The sequence below is a fragment of the Polypterus senegalus genome, chromosome 1 (genome assembly GCF_016835505.1).
Source record: "Polypterus senegalus isolate Bchr_013 chromosome 1, ASM1683550v1, whole genome shotgun sequence".
Taxonomy (NCBI): Eukaryota; Metazoa; Chordata; class Cladistia; order Polypteriformes; family Polypteridae; genus Polypterus; species Polypterus senegalus.
The window spans coordinates 97,327,064-97,346,149 of record NC_053154.1 but is presented as its reverse complement, the minus strand read 5'-3'; the positions used below and the strand labels follow the sequence as shown (position 1 = coordinate 97,346,149).

General features: G+C 36.8%; 1 protein-coding gene across 2 annotated transcripts in view; it reads left to right on the top strand.

The window, feature by feature from the left end:
- The first annotated feature begins 5,573 nt into the window (after window positions 1–5,573).
- LOC120529691 (coiled-coil domain-containing protein 34-like) overlaps window positions 5,574–19,086 on the top strand; it is a 39,726-nt gene continuing 26,213 nt past the window's right edge. Inside the window, exons 1-4 of one of the 2 annotated variants that reach the window (XM_039753741.1) lie at window positions 5,574–5,726; window positions 6,575–6,609; window positions 13,022–13,290; window positions 15,822–15,960. In XM_039753741.1, the coding sequence (XP_039609675.1) occupies window positions 13,028–13,290; window positions 15,822–15,960 (402 nt within the window). In that variant the 5' untranslated portion in view covers window positions 5,574–5,726; window positions 6,575–6,609; window positions 13,022–13,027. The remainder of the gene's footprint in view (window positions 5,727–6,574; window positions 6,610–13,021; window positions 13,291–15,821; window positions 15,961–19,086) is intronic. The other variant, XM_039753750.1, reaches the window with a different exon arrangement.

Genomic DNA, 19,086 nt, shown 5'->3' with positions numbered 1-19,086 from the left:
TACTTCAGGTTAGCAGAGTGCCAGATCCTTGCAGCAGTGTAGCAGCAAGCACAATCCAACCATCAACTGGATATCGGTCTACCTCAGAGCAGACTAACACCCAATTTATGCAATGTCAGTAAGAGATATGGATTGAACAAAAAACCTTGGGGTTTAAAGCCTTATACTTTAGGCAGCAGACCACACTGCTGATAATATGAATATATACTGTATATAAATATACATGAGGGAGAGAGTGTGTCTGTTAATATACAGTTAACTTTAATGACTGCATGTTTTTTTACCACATTTGCAACAGCCTAAGGACAGGTTACAAATCGAAGGTTAAGGGAAATAGCAACATGTCCCCATAATTGTGAGGTAGACACAAATTCTGTTGAATAATTCATTGGCTGAAAGTACTCAGTGTTAGTGTCTCGGAGAGAGGATGCACAACATCATAATGGCACACCGTTTTAATTCCTTTCTTTGCTATTACCTTCAGAGAGTTCAGACGGTGTCCCATAACTGAGCCTGCCCTTTTATTTGGCTTCATTAATTAGGGTAAAGACTGGCAAAGTGTGGTGCAATGGTGCAAAGCTTGAAAAGTGTCAGTTTTGGTTTTCAGTCAGTCTCTTTCCCAGACAAAATAAAAGAGATTGAATGCAAATAAAGTACAGTTCATTTACTATTGGCAGTTAGCTTTCTCTAGGTCCCAGTGGTTACCTACATATAGTATCAATCCTATATCATGTTTCTTAAAGAATAAGTTCAGTATTTTTGAAGTGTTGTTACAATAAAACACTGGATTTAATATACCATATGTTAATGTTAAAGAGGCATACAGTTGTACAGCCATTCCACCTCTGGGTAAATCAGAGCACAGCCTGGTGTACTTTCTTCCCCTTTATGCACCACATGTGAAGGGGCAGTTAGCTGCTGTCATGACCATGACATGGTGGTCAAAGGAAGCCAGTCTACTCTGCAGGACTGTTTCAAAGGAACAGATTGGGATGTTCTTTGTGAGCCTCATTTGGAGGACATTGATGGTCTCACGGACTGAGTCACAGAAATACATTAAGTTCTGTGTGGACTATACCGTGCCTTTAAAATCTGTATGCTGCTTCCCTTATTAACAAGCCATGGTTCACCAAGGACATTAAAGTCCTTCTGAATGAGAAGAAGAGAGCATTTAAGTTGAGTGACAGGGAGGCAGTGAAGAGGGTATAGAAGCAGCTGTCTGTTATAATAAAACAGTGGAGGGACAGCTTTAGGAAGAAGCTGGAGCAAAAGAAGCAGCAGATTAACACCAAAGGGATGTGGAAGGGCATGAGGACTATCACTGGCTTTAATTCCAGCTCCCAGGGGAGTGAGGGCAACAGAAAAAAAAGTCCAATGAGTTTAAACAGTTTTTAAACAGGACTGACAACATGCCTCCATCCAACCTGCCCTGCACCTCCACCTCTGCAGCTGACGATGTCCCCCTGGATACTACCATTAGTGCCTCGTTTGACTACTGTTCCGTTCCCCTCCATCCATTAAAGGGGAAGTGGTGTGTAAAATCAATGCCTCCTCCTCCCTTACTAGCTGAACCCACCTCCACCCCACCCATCTTTTGTTTACAGCACTGACACAAGCAGACCATCTATCTCCATTACTGAAGACCTACAGTACTCATTAGAGAACTACACAGACTCCACTATGCCAAGGTGGCGGGCCTTGATGGTATCGGCCCATGGGTGCTTAAGAGCTGAACCTCACAGCTTTGTGGGGTATTACTAAGGATTTTCAACATGAGCCTGAGTATTCAAAAGGTGCCAGTGCTGTGGAAAACATCTTGTCTGGTGCCTGTACTGGTTCCTAGTGCCCCATCTGATTACAGGTCAGTGGCACTGCACACATCATGAAAGTCTTTGACAGACTGGTCCTGGAAATACTTTGCCCCCTGGTTAGGTCTGTATTAGATCCCCTCCAATTTACCTACCAGTAGGGTACTGGGGTTGAAGATGCCATCATCTACCTGCAGCAACATGCCTACGGTCTCTTATACAAGCCAGAAGGAGATCTTAAGATTATGTTCTTTGATCTCTTATGTGCTGTTAACACCATCCAGCCAGCAGGACTGGGAAGTAAGCTATCTGCAATGTAGGTGCATGCTCCCTTAGTATTTTGGATCATAGATTCTCTGACGGGAAGGCCACAGTATGTGCAGCTACAGTGCTGTGCATCTGACACTTTGCTGTGGAGCACTAACAACAGTGAGTTCTGTTACCATTCCTTTTCACCTTGTACACACTACAGAGTTTAGTTACAATATAGAGGGCAATTCTCTGATGACTCTGCAATACAGTAGGGGGAAGTATCAGGTATGATGATTAGATGGAATATAGGAGGGTAGTGGACAGTTTTGTTGACCAGTGTGAGCTGAATCAACTGCACTCAACGTCAGTAAAATTAAAGAACTGGTGGTGAATTTGAGAAGATCATGATCTCCAGTTACTCCCTGTCTATTAGGGGTATGGTTGGGAAGATCATTCAGGACTTCACATATCTGTTGGTACATATTAAAAGTAAGTTAGACTGGTCTAAGAACTCACTGGCCATATATAAGAAGGGTCAAAGTAGGCTGTATTTCCAACACGGACTCAGATTCTTTAGGGTCTGCAACACTATGCTGTGGATATTCTATGAGTGCATGGTTGCCAGTGCCATTTTATTCTGTGTGGCATGTGTGGGGTGCAGCATAAAGGTGGCAGATATTAAAAGGCTTAACAAACTGATTCAAATGGCTAGCTCTGGGGTAGAAAAGAAATTGGACAGCTTGGAAGCTGTGGCAGGTTGGAGAATGTTGTCTGGGCTTCAGTCTATTAATGCTAATCACCCACTTTGTAGTGTTGTTGTTGGACAGAGAAGCGCTTTCAACAGTAGGCTGACTGGCATGAAGTGCTCCACAGAAAGTCACAGAAACTCCTTCCTCCCCACATCCATTAGACTCCCTAACTCCTCTTCTGGTCACTCATCTACACAATAAACTGTTCTCTCTTAATAGACCTCCCAGAACATTTTTCAACTACTTAGATGTGCAATAACTTGACTGTTGCATCTCATGTGAATAACTCTTTTTGGTTCTCAGAATGTGCAATATTTCACGTATATGTGTAATATTATTTTGTGAAATACTTCCACCTCAGTGTACTATTACTGTTTAGTAAACTAGAGATTTTGTAAAAGACTCAGATGTACAGTATTCATTATATTTAATTTATTATGTACCTGTAAAGCATAGTGAAAGAGGATTTATTGTAGTTTATTTTGATATTTATATTTTATTTTATTTGATATGCTTATTTTTTATATTTGCTCTTCATGTTAATTGTTCCTTTGTCTATTTGTACAGTTATAAGTAATTTTGGGATTAATTATGTTTTTCTTATTCTGATTCTAAATATCGAAATTAGCTTCTGGATAGAGAAAGACTGTGAGCAATCATAAGAGTGGCTTTTTGCAGTGATTATTGTCTAGTTATCTACAGAACAAAAAGAGCATATTTGAGTATCAAGATAGAACAATGTCAACAGCAGTGACTAAGGGGGACTTTCTGAAGTAAAATGTACACACTGAAGAATATTGCACCCTCAGGCTGAATGGTTGTTGCAGAGGAAGATGAAGAATAAAGTGAAGAACACAGACAGTCTCCTTTTAAATTGGCTGAAACTCACAACAATATTATGGTTTTTGCTTTTCTTCCTTCCTAAATCAACATGGATATGCTGTTTTGCAATATATTTCAAGAAGCAGATCAATAGTTGATATCACTTTTGGCTTGGAAGAATGAACCTATTCAGTAAGTTTGATTGATTTTGTTTTCACATTGGGAGCCCATTACCCTTCAAGTCTATTACTGAGCCCAAGAGCAGGCTATGTTAAAAAACAAAAAGTTTCACTTAGAGAACACAATTTCATGTGGCAGATGAATACATATAATGACTGTGAAGAAATACATTTGACTTGAAAAATACTGAACCAATCCTTTAAAAAATTATTCTTTAAAACTGAAAGAACTCAAGCAGTGGGAAAGGGCCAAAACTATTTTGTGAAGCTACCAGAAAGCCAATTGCTTTGAAAAAAGAATGTAATTTAGTTACAGTAAGAAAATAATGATTCCACAATTCTATATTTCACAGTCTATCTAAAAAACTCTCCTGTTTGTTGGAGTGGCCAAAAATCATTTCTCATATAGAGGGTGGAGCAACATAAAGAAAGTGATCCAGAAAATGTGGAGAAGAAAAGAGATAAAATTGTGATCAGATGAGATAAAACTGCACCTGTCATCCACTGATTCATTTTCCAAATCCATTTATTCCAACACAGGCCTGAGAAAGAGAAACAGCCTACCCTGGTACCATGCGGCATAAGTCTGCAACTAATCCAGAATCAAGTACCAGGCCATTGTTGTGTTCACTCCCACTTATGCTGTCATCTGTGCCATCTTAAAATCACCAATTAACCCACCCAGCACATCTTTAGAATATAGAATAAAATAAAATTTCACAGTTAAGAGAAAACCCAAAGAAATAAAATAAAAGAGGCATATTTCACAAAGACCATGCTCAAGACTGGATTTGAGCCCAGGACTCGGTAAGGTTGTGGAATCATTAAAACTTCTTTCTGGTGTAAATACAAAACATTACATTTAGTGCAAACTAAACTGACATCACTCAATCAAAAACACCCCAGCAAATTCAAGCATAATAATATGCAGATTACTATGTGCTGTTAAGCAGTACTGTATCTCTTCATCTGTTGGGACAAGGACGCAGATCAAAATTAAAATGAAAAGAATAGTTGCAAAGACCAGTTAAATGGTAGAAATCTGAGCTACTCAAAGCACAAGTTTCACTGCTTAACAGAAAAACACATAAAATGACTAACAAAAATCGTAATAGTAAAGTCGAAGTTTTGAGTTTAACACTGAAAAGGTAATATGATTTATATGACGCTGGAGGGAAAAAAATAATCAAAGGCTAAATGGTTATCATTCCAGTGTTTAAAGGCTTAATGCTGAGAGGATACTTGCTAATGTACTTTCATCGTGTACTGACTGACACGCTTTTAGTTTTTGCGAAGTTATGTGTGAAAGCATACTACTAGGAGCCTCCCATAACAGTTGTTACTCCCGCCGTGCAGTAAGTGCTGCGGGAAACACTCCGTCTTCAAAATCCTTTAATTATTGAAACGGAGGTAAGAACATGCCTTATGCATGCATTGTGCGTGCATGTATTTATTCGTTCAGCATTGGCATCAAAATGGATAGCTTTCAGCCCGTTGTAAATGAGTGAAAAAATCAAGTATTAAGTTGATTTGAATCTCATGATTTTTTCTATACTTATTCTATCCTAAAAACGATCGTAAACGAGCGACATTTTATTGGTGTATTAGATCTTGAAGTGCGTCTAAAACAACTAAAGCAAGCCAGTGCCTACCTGACAGGCGTCTCGCGTTGCCGTCGTAACGTTTCCATGGCAGGACGGAAAGTGCTCATTGGTCCGCTGTTAGCAACGGCGTGCTTAACGCAAGGGTTGATGGGAGCTGGAGGCGTTATACAGCCATTTTCAAAATAAACGGACGTTGAGAAGTGTTCGTTTACAATGCGATGTAAGGGGACGTTGAGGGGGCTAGTGGAAATCTGAACGATGTATTTTTATTTTTTGAAGTTGTAAATCGTCTAGGGGGTTCATTAAAATCGGGTGAGTCGGCCCTGCCTTTCTTTGTCTGGAAAGTGTTGTTTTAGGGATGTTATCTAGAGTGGAAGTAAAACGCTGTTTATACAAATAAAGAAGTTTTATGTCGGCTTTTTGGCTGTAAAATCATGAATTATTAGACATGCCATCTACGTATTCCAGGGTTGTTTTTTCGTTGTTTTATCAATAGTGAATCGTCGGAGTGATTGGATGGCGATGTGCAACTTTCAGTTTTACAAGACTGATTTCATATACAGTAGAGTGCGTTGTAATTACATTTCTAAATTGGTAATATCAAACTAGTGTACCAGGGTTGCTTTCTATAGCGAATGTGCGAAGAATTTTGATTGGTACAGATACTTAAAAACGTACATTAATCTAATAGGTATATATATATTTTTAATAAAAGTTAATCACAGTAGATTATAATCAGGTCCAGAGTTTGTAATATCGTTTTAAATTATGGCATTTTTTAGCTGCTTCTTGAAACCCCAGCAAGAATTTTGAACCTGTGTTTTCATGTCATGATATTTTACAAATCCATTGATGGCTGGATTCCACTGAAAAAAGATACTTTGAACAAATTAAGTCTTAGTGCACTTCTTAGAAAACGCTGTGCATCTCCCATAAAGTTGCATCGACCACATATCAGACTTTTATCTTTTTTTAATCAGTTCATAGTTTATTTGTAAACTGTTAACAGTTAAATAATAATTTTCTGGATATATAATTGTTTCCTTCACTTAATATCTGTTGACCTGTGTTTTTCACATGTATAGTACTGTTTGTATTGAATGTGATGATACTTCTTGCATCATTTTATACTAAACTACCTCATATTTTCTTTTTTTCAGTTTATATACCCTGCTTGGTAATTCTTTTTTATGGAGTAAGTTGTACATTTTAATCCTATGCCATTTAATGTAAATACACCTTTCTATTGCCATAGTCCAATCATGAAATTGCTTTTGTGGCTTTAAACCAATTACTGTATATAACCACTGCTGTGTATCTTTTTAAAGAATATACAGCATGTAAATAGCTGTGCAGTATCTCAGTACTTGAAAACCACTCGGGGATGGTGTTCACTAAAAAAGATATCTATGCAGAGAGTATGAATTACCAGCTATGGAGGTGAACTATGAACTGCAAAATTGCTGGGCCTCTCCTTACTTTAGGCTCTTGCCTGAGCAAGTCACTTTACCTCTTACCCCGTTGTTAAAAATATGAGCTCTTAACTTGTTATGCCTTGTAATGGTGGTCTTAATAGAATTATGTGATATACTTTATACAACATACCTTTGAATTCCATTTTCTCTTTATGTAAACATAGGTGTGTGCAAGAACATCTACTTAATTATTCAAACTCGGGTGGATTATGTGGGCTTGAGAATGTTATGTTAATGTACAGTATATTAAAACTTCAAGTCATCCATCCAGCCAATCCAGGGAGCCAATCCCAGCCAACACAAGGCAGGGAACAAACCCTGGGCAGGGCGTCAGCCCACCACAGGGCACACAGACACACACACACACCAAGGACAATTTTGAATCGCCAATGCACCTAACCTGCATGTCTTTGGACTATGAGAGGAAACCCACGCAAATACAGGGAGAACATGCAAACTCTACGCAGGGAGGACCCAGTAAGCGAACCCAGGTCTCCTAACTGCGAGGCAGCAGCGCTAGCCACTGTGCCACCGTGCCACCCTTCAAGTCATAAAAAGAGTATTTGGATCTCCACAATACTATTTTGTTAAATATGTCCAAATGAGCAAGCAGCAATGATATAAAGAAATGGTATCATGGTGGTGTGCTGCAGTCCAAGCTCAGTCATGTATGCTATGTCAAAGGCGTTGTTAAGCAGAAATGATTATTGCTGTGTGTGGTGTTAAGGTTAATGCATATTTATTGCAATGCACCACTCAAGTTCTTTTTAAGGATAGAATGCATTATAATGTATGCATGTAGCTATGCCTTCGGCACATTTTTACTTTCAGGTCCATTTATCCCTTTAACAGTCATGTAGCACAAGAAGAGACGCCAAAGCACGTGCTTCTGGAAACCTCACACACACTAGTAAAAGTGTTGTCATCTGAACAACAGCACAACTTTATGAGACCTTGTATTAAGCTACAACTCTCCTTTTCGTAATTAAAAGGTGAGCATTGACTGTGTTGGGTTTTGTAAATTTTGTTTTAACACAACTGCTTCCCTAAAATACAGATTTAGAAAAGTAAGCCCTATCTGAAAAAAGCAGAAAACAAACCCTTCTGGTAATACAGAGAAGAAAACCTGATTCTGCAAAAATGAATTGAAACTGCAATGAAGCTGTAACTTTCACATACATTTCGTGTTTACAATATTCCAAGACATCTTTAAATATCTAACAATTTGGCTTGTCATCACAGTAATAACAGCTGCTACCACATTTTTAACTTGCTGATCATGGCTGTGGCACATGCCTAACCTAGGGTAAGGTAGTACTCACATTTTCCAAGGCCTCTCACTCCTTGTTAATTTAATTTTGTGTGTTTAGTTGTTTGATAGTTGGGGTTTGAGTATATTTGTCCATACTTGCCTGACAGCATTGCTTTCTTTGGGCTCCTTTGCTGGGGAGCAAATTATGCATATTAACTATGCAAAACTTTTTCTTTGTTAAGAGCATGTAGTATCTCTATCTCTGTCTCTCTCCACTCAATCTCTTGACACTGTCTTGCTCTTTCCTCTACTTAAACTTCTAGTCTGTTACCAATTCTACTCTGTGGCTTATAAGCCTCTCCCCCTAACTTCAGTTTGGCTCGAAGACCTTTTCCTTCCTCTTCTCGTCTTGCTTGGTTGGCCATAATGTCTCTTTTCCTGAAATTCTAATTGTTAATGTTCCTTCAGAGACTTTACCCTCCTCTCTGTATGTACTATCTGTTGAAGTACAATGCTTTTTGTCACTTTTGCCCACTAGATGTTCGAGGCACTTTTCTTCACACGTTCTGGTTCTGCCCCATTTTGGATGTACGTGTCTTACTGCTTTTCTTCTTTCCTTTCTGTTAATATTCTACTACTGCCTAAAACTGCAATCTTTTAAGATTTTTCCTTGCTAAATCAGAACTCTATCAATGGGATGTTCTCTGCTTAGGAAATCCTGTTGCTAAGTTCCTCCTTGCTTCATTCTGGAAATCCCTCGAGACTGTTGCAAATGATTATTGGGTATCTTAATTTAATAATTTGTTACGTATGGAGTTATCTGCTTATCAAATTGTGGATGTTTGTTGTTGTTGCCCCTCGTGGTTCCCCGTTCTTTAAGTAGGCTGCTGAAGCATCAACCCCTCCTGATAGACACACTTTTGTTAGTCCAGTGTCCCCTTTCTTTTATTACATCTTTGCCTCTTTGTTTTAATCTGCATTTCAGGATTGATTGAGTTATTGTTGAAGTTTTGTTATATTGGCACGGGTTCTGCTTCAAATGATCTGAAAAAATCTGTTTTATTTGCTATATTGGATGTATGTTTTGGACTGGGTTATGCCTTGGGACAGGTGGGGGAGAGGTTGAGGGACACATGTGTTCTCTCTCTCTCTCTCTCTCTCTCTCTCTCTCTCGACTCCAATCTCTCTTTTTTTAATAAAGTTTTGAACTGGTGGACATTTTTATTTTCCTTCCTCCTCACTCTTATGATGACCTGACAGAGCACTTCTATTTCAAATTAAACAAAAAGTGTACAAAAAATTTACTCTTAGAATTGTTAATCTCAGTTTATTTGATTACTGCTGCTGGAAAGCAGGTCTATGTGTAAAGAAGAAAGAATGGTGTGCTTTGCCTCTCTTTGTAACAACTTAAAGGCCTACTCCACAAGAGTTATGTGTCTGCACACATTTTGCTGTGTCGTGACCTGACCTGCCAGTGAAGAAGCAGGTTGTTATTACTGTAGTAAAACCAAGAATTTTTTGAGCATTCTGAAACAGTAGTTCATGCAACATCCACCTCTCCAAATAGAGGACATACAGACTTTGCTTGTTATTGCATACTGTATACTGCATGTTTTGAACTGAAGACATATACATTCATTGTATTTGCATAATTTTACATTATTTGCCTGATGCACCCATCTTGATTTTGGTTTATTTTCCTTGCTTTTATATAGTGCAGCTTGGTTGGTGATAGTAGTGCTGCTTTTTCTGGCATGTTCATATGACATTTGTAAATTGTACATGTTCTTTGTCAGTTATCAAAACCTTATCATTAATATTACTCAGGCAGATTAACATACATGGGATTCTACTTTCACTGAGTGAGTTGGAATAGAACAGTTGCAAATTATTAGAAGTAGTCATGTATGCATGATAACAAATATAGGACAAATGATTTGTAAAAAATGATTTCAAAAACAATTAAATTGGAATATGATTTATTAGTCCATAACAGACTGTTCCAAAGTTGTGTTTATAGTGGGTAAATTCCACAGGGTCAGCCCTATAGTTGGCTTTGCTTGGTGCAACTACTAAACGTGTTGGGAGACACATCCTACTAAAAACTGTGGAACTGAGCGTGTAGGGAGGCAGTGTTCTAAGTGACAGGTACATTGCCGTACAGAAGGAAGAACAAAGGACATGGCATGACATGTTGCTTATTGCTTTTTGAGAATATTTTCTGCATTGTGCTGTTACTCATATTGGACACTGGACTTGCATATGAAAATGTCCACCCGTAAGGGTGAAGTGGAAATTAGTGCTGAAAATAAGCCATGAATTTAGGTACATTAAGAAGATTGCTGGTATGTCAGTTGCAAACGATATAAAGGGTGGATTGAAAGGAATTTTTACCTGTAGATGGTTATAAGATGAAACCCGGTAATCTATGGATGGTGGGCGCCTTTCATATAGGCATTCTGGAAATGTGTCACACAATCTGCTAGCCCCCTCACAGTGTTATTCCACTGGATCTACTGTATTGATGAGCTTCTGATTTTTATTGTCAGGCAACATAATTGCTAGGAATTTCTCTTGGTGTTACATTCTTATCCACATAGCAAGATAAATGCTGTGACAGATAGGGGGCGCTATCGCTGCCTTAAACCCTTGTCCACAACTCCAGACACCAGGTAAAAGTCCAATAATTGACTTTATTTAAATGCCACAGTGCACAAAGCTCCCTCTCCTCAACTATACTCATATATATCACAATTACTAATCACAAATACACAATCCTCCACTCCCAGACGTGTTGCCACCCTTCCATCCAGCTCAGCTCGCCACCTGGGAGCTCCCACAGCCCTTTTAAATACCCTGACCCGGAAGTGTTCCCAATCCCCAGTCCATGTGATCTTGTATCACTTCTGGGTCAGGTAAAATGTTCTTTTCTTCACCCCGGAAGCACGTCATTCCCCTTGTCCCATGTGTGCTTCCGGGGTGTAGGGAAAATACCCGTTGTTCCTCCCTGCAGCATCTCCTAGTGGCCCCCACGGCATCCAGCAGGGCTGCATATAAAAACTGCAATGTCCATGATGACCTGGTGGTCTTCGGGGAACCTCCATACTGCAGGGAGGGCTCCACCTGGCAGCTTGGGGGTATTGGCCGGGATAAATGGCCGGCCATACACCACAATGCAATTAAACAACACAATATGCGATACTTGACGCCATCACATTATATACAGCACCGGTAAAAAATTATATTGTGCAAAAAATAAATATATATAATATCGTAATGTAGAATCACACTCCTTCCAAGTAATACATCAAGTAAGTCTTTATAAAATAAACACAAAATTAACATAATTTAGATAGAGGAGTTTAGAAGTCAAGGAAAGCAAGAGATGAATCGGTGACTGTGTTTGATCATAGTTACTGCAGTAGGAAAGAAACGGTTTATTTACCATAGTACAGTAGTTCTTGTCTTTATTGACCAGTGACTGAAAGAGATGCTTGCCTGATTGAGTATAGTCTTTAATTATACTTCTGGTCATTTATGAACTGTGATATATACTAGTCCTCAATGGAGTCCAGTTTCAGGCTTACATGTTTTTCTGCTGCCCAAATAATATACCACAATCTTTGAGTGGGCAGATACACTACCATACAAGACAGTTATGGAGAAAGTGATGATACTTTCAATAAAAGCTTTATAAAACAGTACCAGCTGTGATTGGGACAAGGTAAACATTTTAAGCTGATGGAGAAAAAACATTCACTGCTGAGCTTTTTAATAAGGACCATTATGTTTGCATCCCTGTTCAGAGTATTAGCGATGCTTGTGCTAAGAAACGTAAATGATTCCACCCTGTTCACAGTAACACCATTTATAACTACAGATGTAGAAGGTGAAGGTTTTCTCTTTAAAGCACTGGAAAGTATTGTGTATTTTAAGGAATTCAAATTAAGATTTATGAGGGTGCACCAACTAGCCAGCCAGTTCACTGATATGGCACTTCAAGCCCGTCTGTGATGAGGTCAATCAGGGTGGTGACTCTTAATCAGCTTGAGGCATCATTCCCAGCACTATTGTGCAGTTGTACCTTTACAGCCAGTATGTATCAAAATATATCAGTAGAATTACTTGTTCTGTTGAGTGCCAATGATGTGGCCAATGTGAAACATTCATGTGTTGTTGCAGCTGGTAAACATCCCAACTAAGCACTGTTAGTGTACCGGTAGTGTAACTACACTAGATTGTAGTGGTGGTTAATGTCGTGTTGTGGGTGCGGCAATGCGCTATCAGCCCCAACCTAATCTTGCTGTTTTTTGCAAATTGTACCACTGGTCCTTGGTCCACCCTCTTTTTATAGCATCACAGAGTATGTATGCTGCATTGATATTGGTTATGTATGTTATATTATTTACTGTTTCATGTTGATTTTATTAGCTGTGTTACAGTGCTTAAGTATTGTTTTGTTACTGGCATACAAAGTACTTTACTTTGCTGTCTGAATTCACTGCATATTTCTTTAAATCTGTTTCAGTCTTTATTACAAAAGGATGATGATTTGCTCACATTAGTCTTGCTTTTGGGTTCTGATGCACTGTTTTCAGTCTGCTTTCTGGAATATTGATTTAGCTTTATACCCCTTAATAAATTGGAACATTAAAGCAGTTAAAAATAAACTCAAATGTAAAATAGTTATTTGTGAGTATATGAAGCTGACAACAACCCCATTAACATTGTTGATTTACAGATTTTTGGGCCTTGTATTGTCTGATATGGCTTTTGTTTTAATTTAGTATAAACTGTGCCTTTTCTTTTACATACTTTGTGTTTGTTAGATAGATAGATACGTTATTAATCTCAATTGTATTGTTACTTTGCCTTGAAAGATTTAAATGTCTGGAACACCAACCGAGCGCACCAACTCTTGTGAAATGTCTCATACACCAACCCAGCTCACCAACTTGCGATCTAGAAGATCAACTTCAACTCCTTGTCGGAAGAGCAGCAGTTATGATGATCTTAGACAGAGAACTTGTGATCTGGGCTCCACAGGAGATTCAACAGAGTCATTGCTTTCACCAATTTATCACGACAGCTTTGAAGAAAGTGACACAGGAGATGATGTTTCTGCAAAGTGTGACAAGAAAGTTAAAAGGTAATGGTGTTTATAACCAGGTTAAGTAAATAACTTAAAGTTTACACTAGTCTTTGCCCAGCTACAAATCTGAAGCTGTTTCAGTAAAAGCACCATCTTCGTTGGATTAAAGTACAAAAGATGAAAAGTTGGATGCTTTACAAACACTCTATACCTATTTGGCTTTTATCATAAATACGCAAAAGGCGATCCCTAATTATGTACAGTATATAGAATTCATTCATTTTATAATCAGCCTGATTTATCAAATTAATATCCAGTAGATATATTACTCACAAACCTATACTAATCCATCAATATATTTACCAATCAAGAAATTATTCCAAAGTCCCTAAGCAGTATAAGAAGAAAAGTCCATTTCTTCCTTTGTAGGGTGAACTGTTACTCTAATCAGTTCTCACAGGCCAACATCCATCAGAATTGACAGGATTTCTTCCCCTGATTCATTCATTATGCAACATGAGTAACGTGAGACTTTTTTTTAATAAACCTTTTTGATATTGTTTGCTGTTGTCCATCATTGGTCGCCATGTGCTGTCATTCAGAAATAATGTGTCCATTCTCCACAATAACATGAGATTAAAAATGTTCTTGGCCATCGCTACAAACTACATGGGGTAATTAATATAAAAAAATATTTTTGGGTAGGTTATTCTTTTAAATCTGCCAATTTTGAGCTGCTGTAATTTAACAACTTCAAAGTTCTATATAAGGGTTTATACATTTGTGATTGTCTACACTAAACATTTACCATATTTCTTGGATTTTGACATCCTTACCAGCTTGTTGGATATCAAATCTTTTTCAAAACTGTGCTGCTGATTTTTAAAGCCATTTGTTCTTTTGCTTTATCATTTTGGTTTTCATTGCTTCCATGTAAATCTGTTAAATAGTATATTTTGAAACCAGCCTTATTGTTTCAAAAGTGTATTTTATAAATCTTCGCAAGTGCTCTATCATCTTTATGATTCATAATTTCTGGAGTACTCATCTTAATACATACATATATACGTACTGCTTTCATATGTTATATTTGTGACTTTATCCAAAAAGTGTTTTTACATATTGTGTACATACTTATAGTGCAGAAAATATTTTATACAGATTTTAATGAGAAATATTACATTTTTATTATTAGACTGGTATACCATAAAAGAAATCAATACACAGTGTAAAGACTAGAGTATATAGAGTATACAAGTAGTATAGTATAGCAGTGTTTAAAACCTCGGTCCTGAGGGCACACTGGCTGCAGTTTTTTGTTCCAACCAGCTTCTGTTTTTAATTGGACTCCTGGGCTAATTAAGTGATGTGTTATTTCCCAAATTCTGTGTTTTGGGAACAATATAGAAATGAGAAAACAAAGTTTGGTTAATATATATATAATATACTATACTGTTTATTAAAATGTACCAAGCAGTTATATGGGAGTAATGTATTTTTTTTTCTTTTAAACAATATTTTCATCTTGATTTTCATTCTACTTTTATATGTGTTCAAATTGTTTAATTAATCCATTATTTACTAATTAGTGGGTCTGACGCTAAAGTACTTGGAGCCTTTCATTATTCAGTGTTGTTTTCCTGGATGTCTGCTCTGCTCATTTTTAATTGTCATTAATAAGATAAAATGAAGGGGAAAAACTACACAGAGAAAGGGCAAAGCATTTAAATCTATAGCAAAAGCAGAAATGTTTCTAAATGTCTTATAAATGTAAAAATCATGCTGCTGTACTTTTCTGAATGTATAATAAAAAAAAAAAATACCAGCTAATTAAATGAGATCAGTGTTATCAGGTGTTGTAACTAATTAGTAATCTGGTTGGAACAAAAACCTGCAGCCACAGTGGTTCACAGGACAGAGTTGGGAAATACTGTAGTATAGAATGACCTGTTGGACATAGCAGTGGCATTTGCCTGCATTTGCAAGACATCTGGGCAGTTAAGACTATTAAACGTTGAATTATTTTCAAATATTTCAATAGCATGCTAAATTTGTAATGTTTCATGTTTATTATGTGGAATACAGTTATGGTTTAATCTTTACTTGTTTCTGTGTTAACCTATATTTCTTACATATTTCAAACATTGCTTCTGCTAACAGCAGCGGTTATTAGTTTTTATAAATGTTGTTATTAAGCTAGTAACTTGTTGTAATTGATACTGTAGGCATGAAATTAACTGACATTTTGCCAAAGTTTCATTGTTGTAGAGTACAAAAATGTTAAACAGAGTCAGCATTACTTTTATTAAGTTCCAAGGAGGAGAAGGTGAAGGGTAATAGTTTTAATAATAATAATTAAAAAAAAATAACACAGAACAGATGTTCTTCAGTTTAGGTTTGAGTATCACCTTATTATATGTTGTTATGTTATAATGTGGAATTTTGTGTATTTTTAGAACAGGTATGCTTAGAAATTTTATTCAATCACAGTAAATTTTTTAATCTATAAAATACATTATACAGTATATACATTATAATTCAAAGCACACATATTAATCATCATTTTAAATATTCTGCATTTATTTTAGAGGAGACTCGTCCAGAGTAAATAACTATTTGGAAGAGGAGAGACAGATATCATCAGAATTTAAACTCACTGCCTGGGAGCAATGGATTGTTCAAAAGGCACAGAAAGAAAGAATTGAAATGCAATTAGATACATTAAAAGTAAGTTTTACATTTTCAGTAATATGTGTTGTTTTTCTGTGAAAGACGTATGGAAAGTTGTTATCACCAGCAAACAAAATAACATATGAATATTTGATATAAATTGTTTTAAAAATTCCTTTCAGGTCTAATCATGGGATGGGACAGACACAGAGAAAACTCCATATGGTAAAAACATTCAAAAACAGCATAAAGAGTACACAGGGTGAGGGTCGAACCAGGGATTCTGAAGGTGTGAGGGATCTTGCAGTATTAGCCTCTTTGTTTATACAGTATGGGGAACAAGTCTTTGGCTACATGGTGGCCTTAATAAATAATCCTATAAATAAACACCTCCCATTTGGTGTGGTTGTTTGATATTTACTGAAGGACTGTGTTTGCTAGTCAGTGGCAGAAGTCTATATGGCATTAATTGAATTTTGCACTTTAGCTACTATGTAAAAGTTATTTTTCTGCTAGCAGTTGAAGCTCTGTGTACTGATACGTGGCTTTGAGTATAGATATGTTTTTCTTGTGTAGAACAAAAGATATGCTTGGAGAGCGCCTGTAATCTCAGAAAGAAAATGACGTTTCTTGTTCTTATGTTAATTGTCCCTGAATATGCTACAGCCTACTGTGACACTGAGTTGGATTAACTGAGTTTAAGAATGTTATGTTATAGTTATTTATGTATTATTAGTCTTTATTATTTCGTATTGCCTAATCTTACTTTTATATTTCTATTTTTTATGAACTTTTTTCTTTCCTCATCTGGTAAAGCAATTTGAGCTACATCATTTGTGTACAACATAAATAAATGTTGTTGTTGTTGTCATACAAAGCAAGTCAGCAGATGACCAGTTATCTTGATTCAGTTTGCATGTTTGTGCACCCTGATTTGCATCTCATTGTTTGCCTTCCATTTAAGGAAAAACAAAACAACTAAGAGTTCTTAAACTTTAAAAGCAAGTTAATTATTATTAAGACAGAAGAAGTATGTCCATTAGCGGCTGTGAATCTTACTTATTAGGAACTGGCTGGAATGAAAACCTTCAGCCACTATGGCCCTCCAGGACTGGAGTTTGATACCCCTGTACTATAGTATAAATCTTTTGCTTTAGTGGTCTTCCTTCCTGGTCCACTCCTTTTGGCTTGTTGTGATCTACCCTCTCTTTCTTTTGCTCAAAATTTCTCCAAATTCTGCCTCAACTTTTATCAGTCGATATGCAAATCTACCTGCCTTTGCTGCAGTGCTATCAGATTTCCTGTTTTTATACTTTTTTCATGGCCAAAGGGTAGTTATAGGTGATTGGATAAACCAGGACTTTTAAAAGCAAAGTCGGCAACATTGCAATTTTAGTTTTTTTCAAATGCAATCTTTAGTAAAATTAAATGCAGTAGTGGTAACATGGAAATATGCTAACATTTGAAAACTTTTCCCAGGAACAGGCCATTTGTCCCAATAAAGCAAATTCTATTCACATAATTTCTTCAAAATGGAAGGTCCCTAAAGTCCAGCTCCCTACCACACTACAGTACTTGGTAATTTATTCAATGTTTCTGTGGTTCTCTGTCTGAAAAAAAAAAAAAACTTACTGATGTTTGTGTGAAAATTCTCATAATGATTTTCAGACTGTGTCCTCATGTTCTTGTTAAATTAATTTTAAAATAATAATCTAGTTTTGAATCCGCTGGAGCCAGTAAAGAGTTACAATAATCGATGTGAGATGTGATAAAAGCATAGACAGGTTTCTCAGCATTAGAGAAGGAGATGAATGTGTGAACATGGGATATGTCACAGAGGTGAAAGCTGGAAAGTTTCTTAATATGGTTTATGTGGGCCGAATAAGGAAGGGAGGATTAAAAAATGACAAGAAGATTCCTTGCATTAGAAAAAGGTCTGATGAGATCTCCGTCAAGAGTCACTGAGAAGGAGCTCATTTTCTTAAGTTGCGCTTTAGTGCCAATTTGCAGCAGTTCAGTTTTGTTGTAGTTTGTTCACTTTGCGATTCTGGGTTGAGCTAGACTATATTTCTTTCAGATTAGGGAGAATGTATTTCATTAGGGACCAACCTTTATTCATGTATGTTTTCTGAAAATTGTATTGAAAAATGCTTTTCTAATCTCTCCGATTATCTATAGTTGCCTGTTTCTGAAAACATTATAGAGGTATGCATTCTGACTAAGTTTGATATTTGAGTGAGCAGAGTTTTAGTCAGCCTAAAAAATATTCACTTTGACTGAAATCATCGCAGGCACTTCCCTTTGAAAATAAACACCTCACCAACTGAATTTTCTTTTTTTGCCTACCATGTTTTGATATTAAAATACAAACTTAATCAAATGCTCATCCCTAATATTCCACTACAATGATACATCTTGCTCACAACAACTTTTATTTCAATGAAGCTAAAAAATAGCTAGCTTCTTTCAAGACAAAAACTGAAATAAGACCAAAGAAATTTTCCTGCTGTATAAGCTTATACTATATAGGATTTGTAAATAAAATGTATGATCTCGGAATTTTTGTGTTGGAATTTCTGTGCTGAAATTCAAGCTCTGACAAGGTAAAGCAAACAGTGGACTGCTTAGGTTCAATTGAATTGTGTGTGTGTGTTTTTTTTATGCATTGGAATGGATCTAGTTACTGTATATACCAAAATGAACGTGTGCTGAAAGCAGCCAACTTGAAGTAACTGCATAAGCTGTACCGTACAGATCATATTAGCAATGTTATCAGTCACAATGTTTGGCTGTTTGTCTTTTATATTAAATTCATCCAATGCCGCTGTCAACAAGCATCAGCTCTACACCCTTGTTTTAAAATGCTTCCTTTTAGTCTGAGGAGGAACTGTGAAGACACATTTTTGAGACTGATTAATGTGACTGCTACACATGAGCACTAAGGACATGTGTGACTTGTAGAATTATAGAAAGACATGAGTCTTCCTGGTATATCTTTAATTTAAACTTAATACAAAATACATTTTAAATGTCTAATAGGAGAATACATTTGGTTAGCAGTTTAGTTGAAGGGTGTCTACATGGAAATTCATACCACATGAATAGATTATTGAGTAACATTTCAGAAACAATATTTGATTATTTTAGAATATTATTTGCATGATGATAGAAATGTTTTATAAA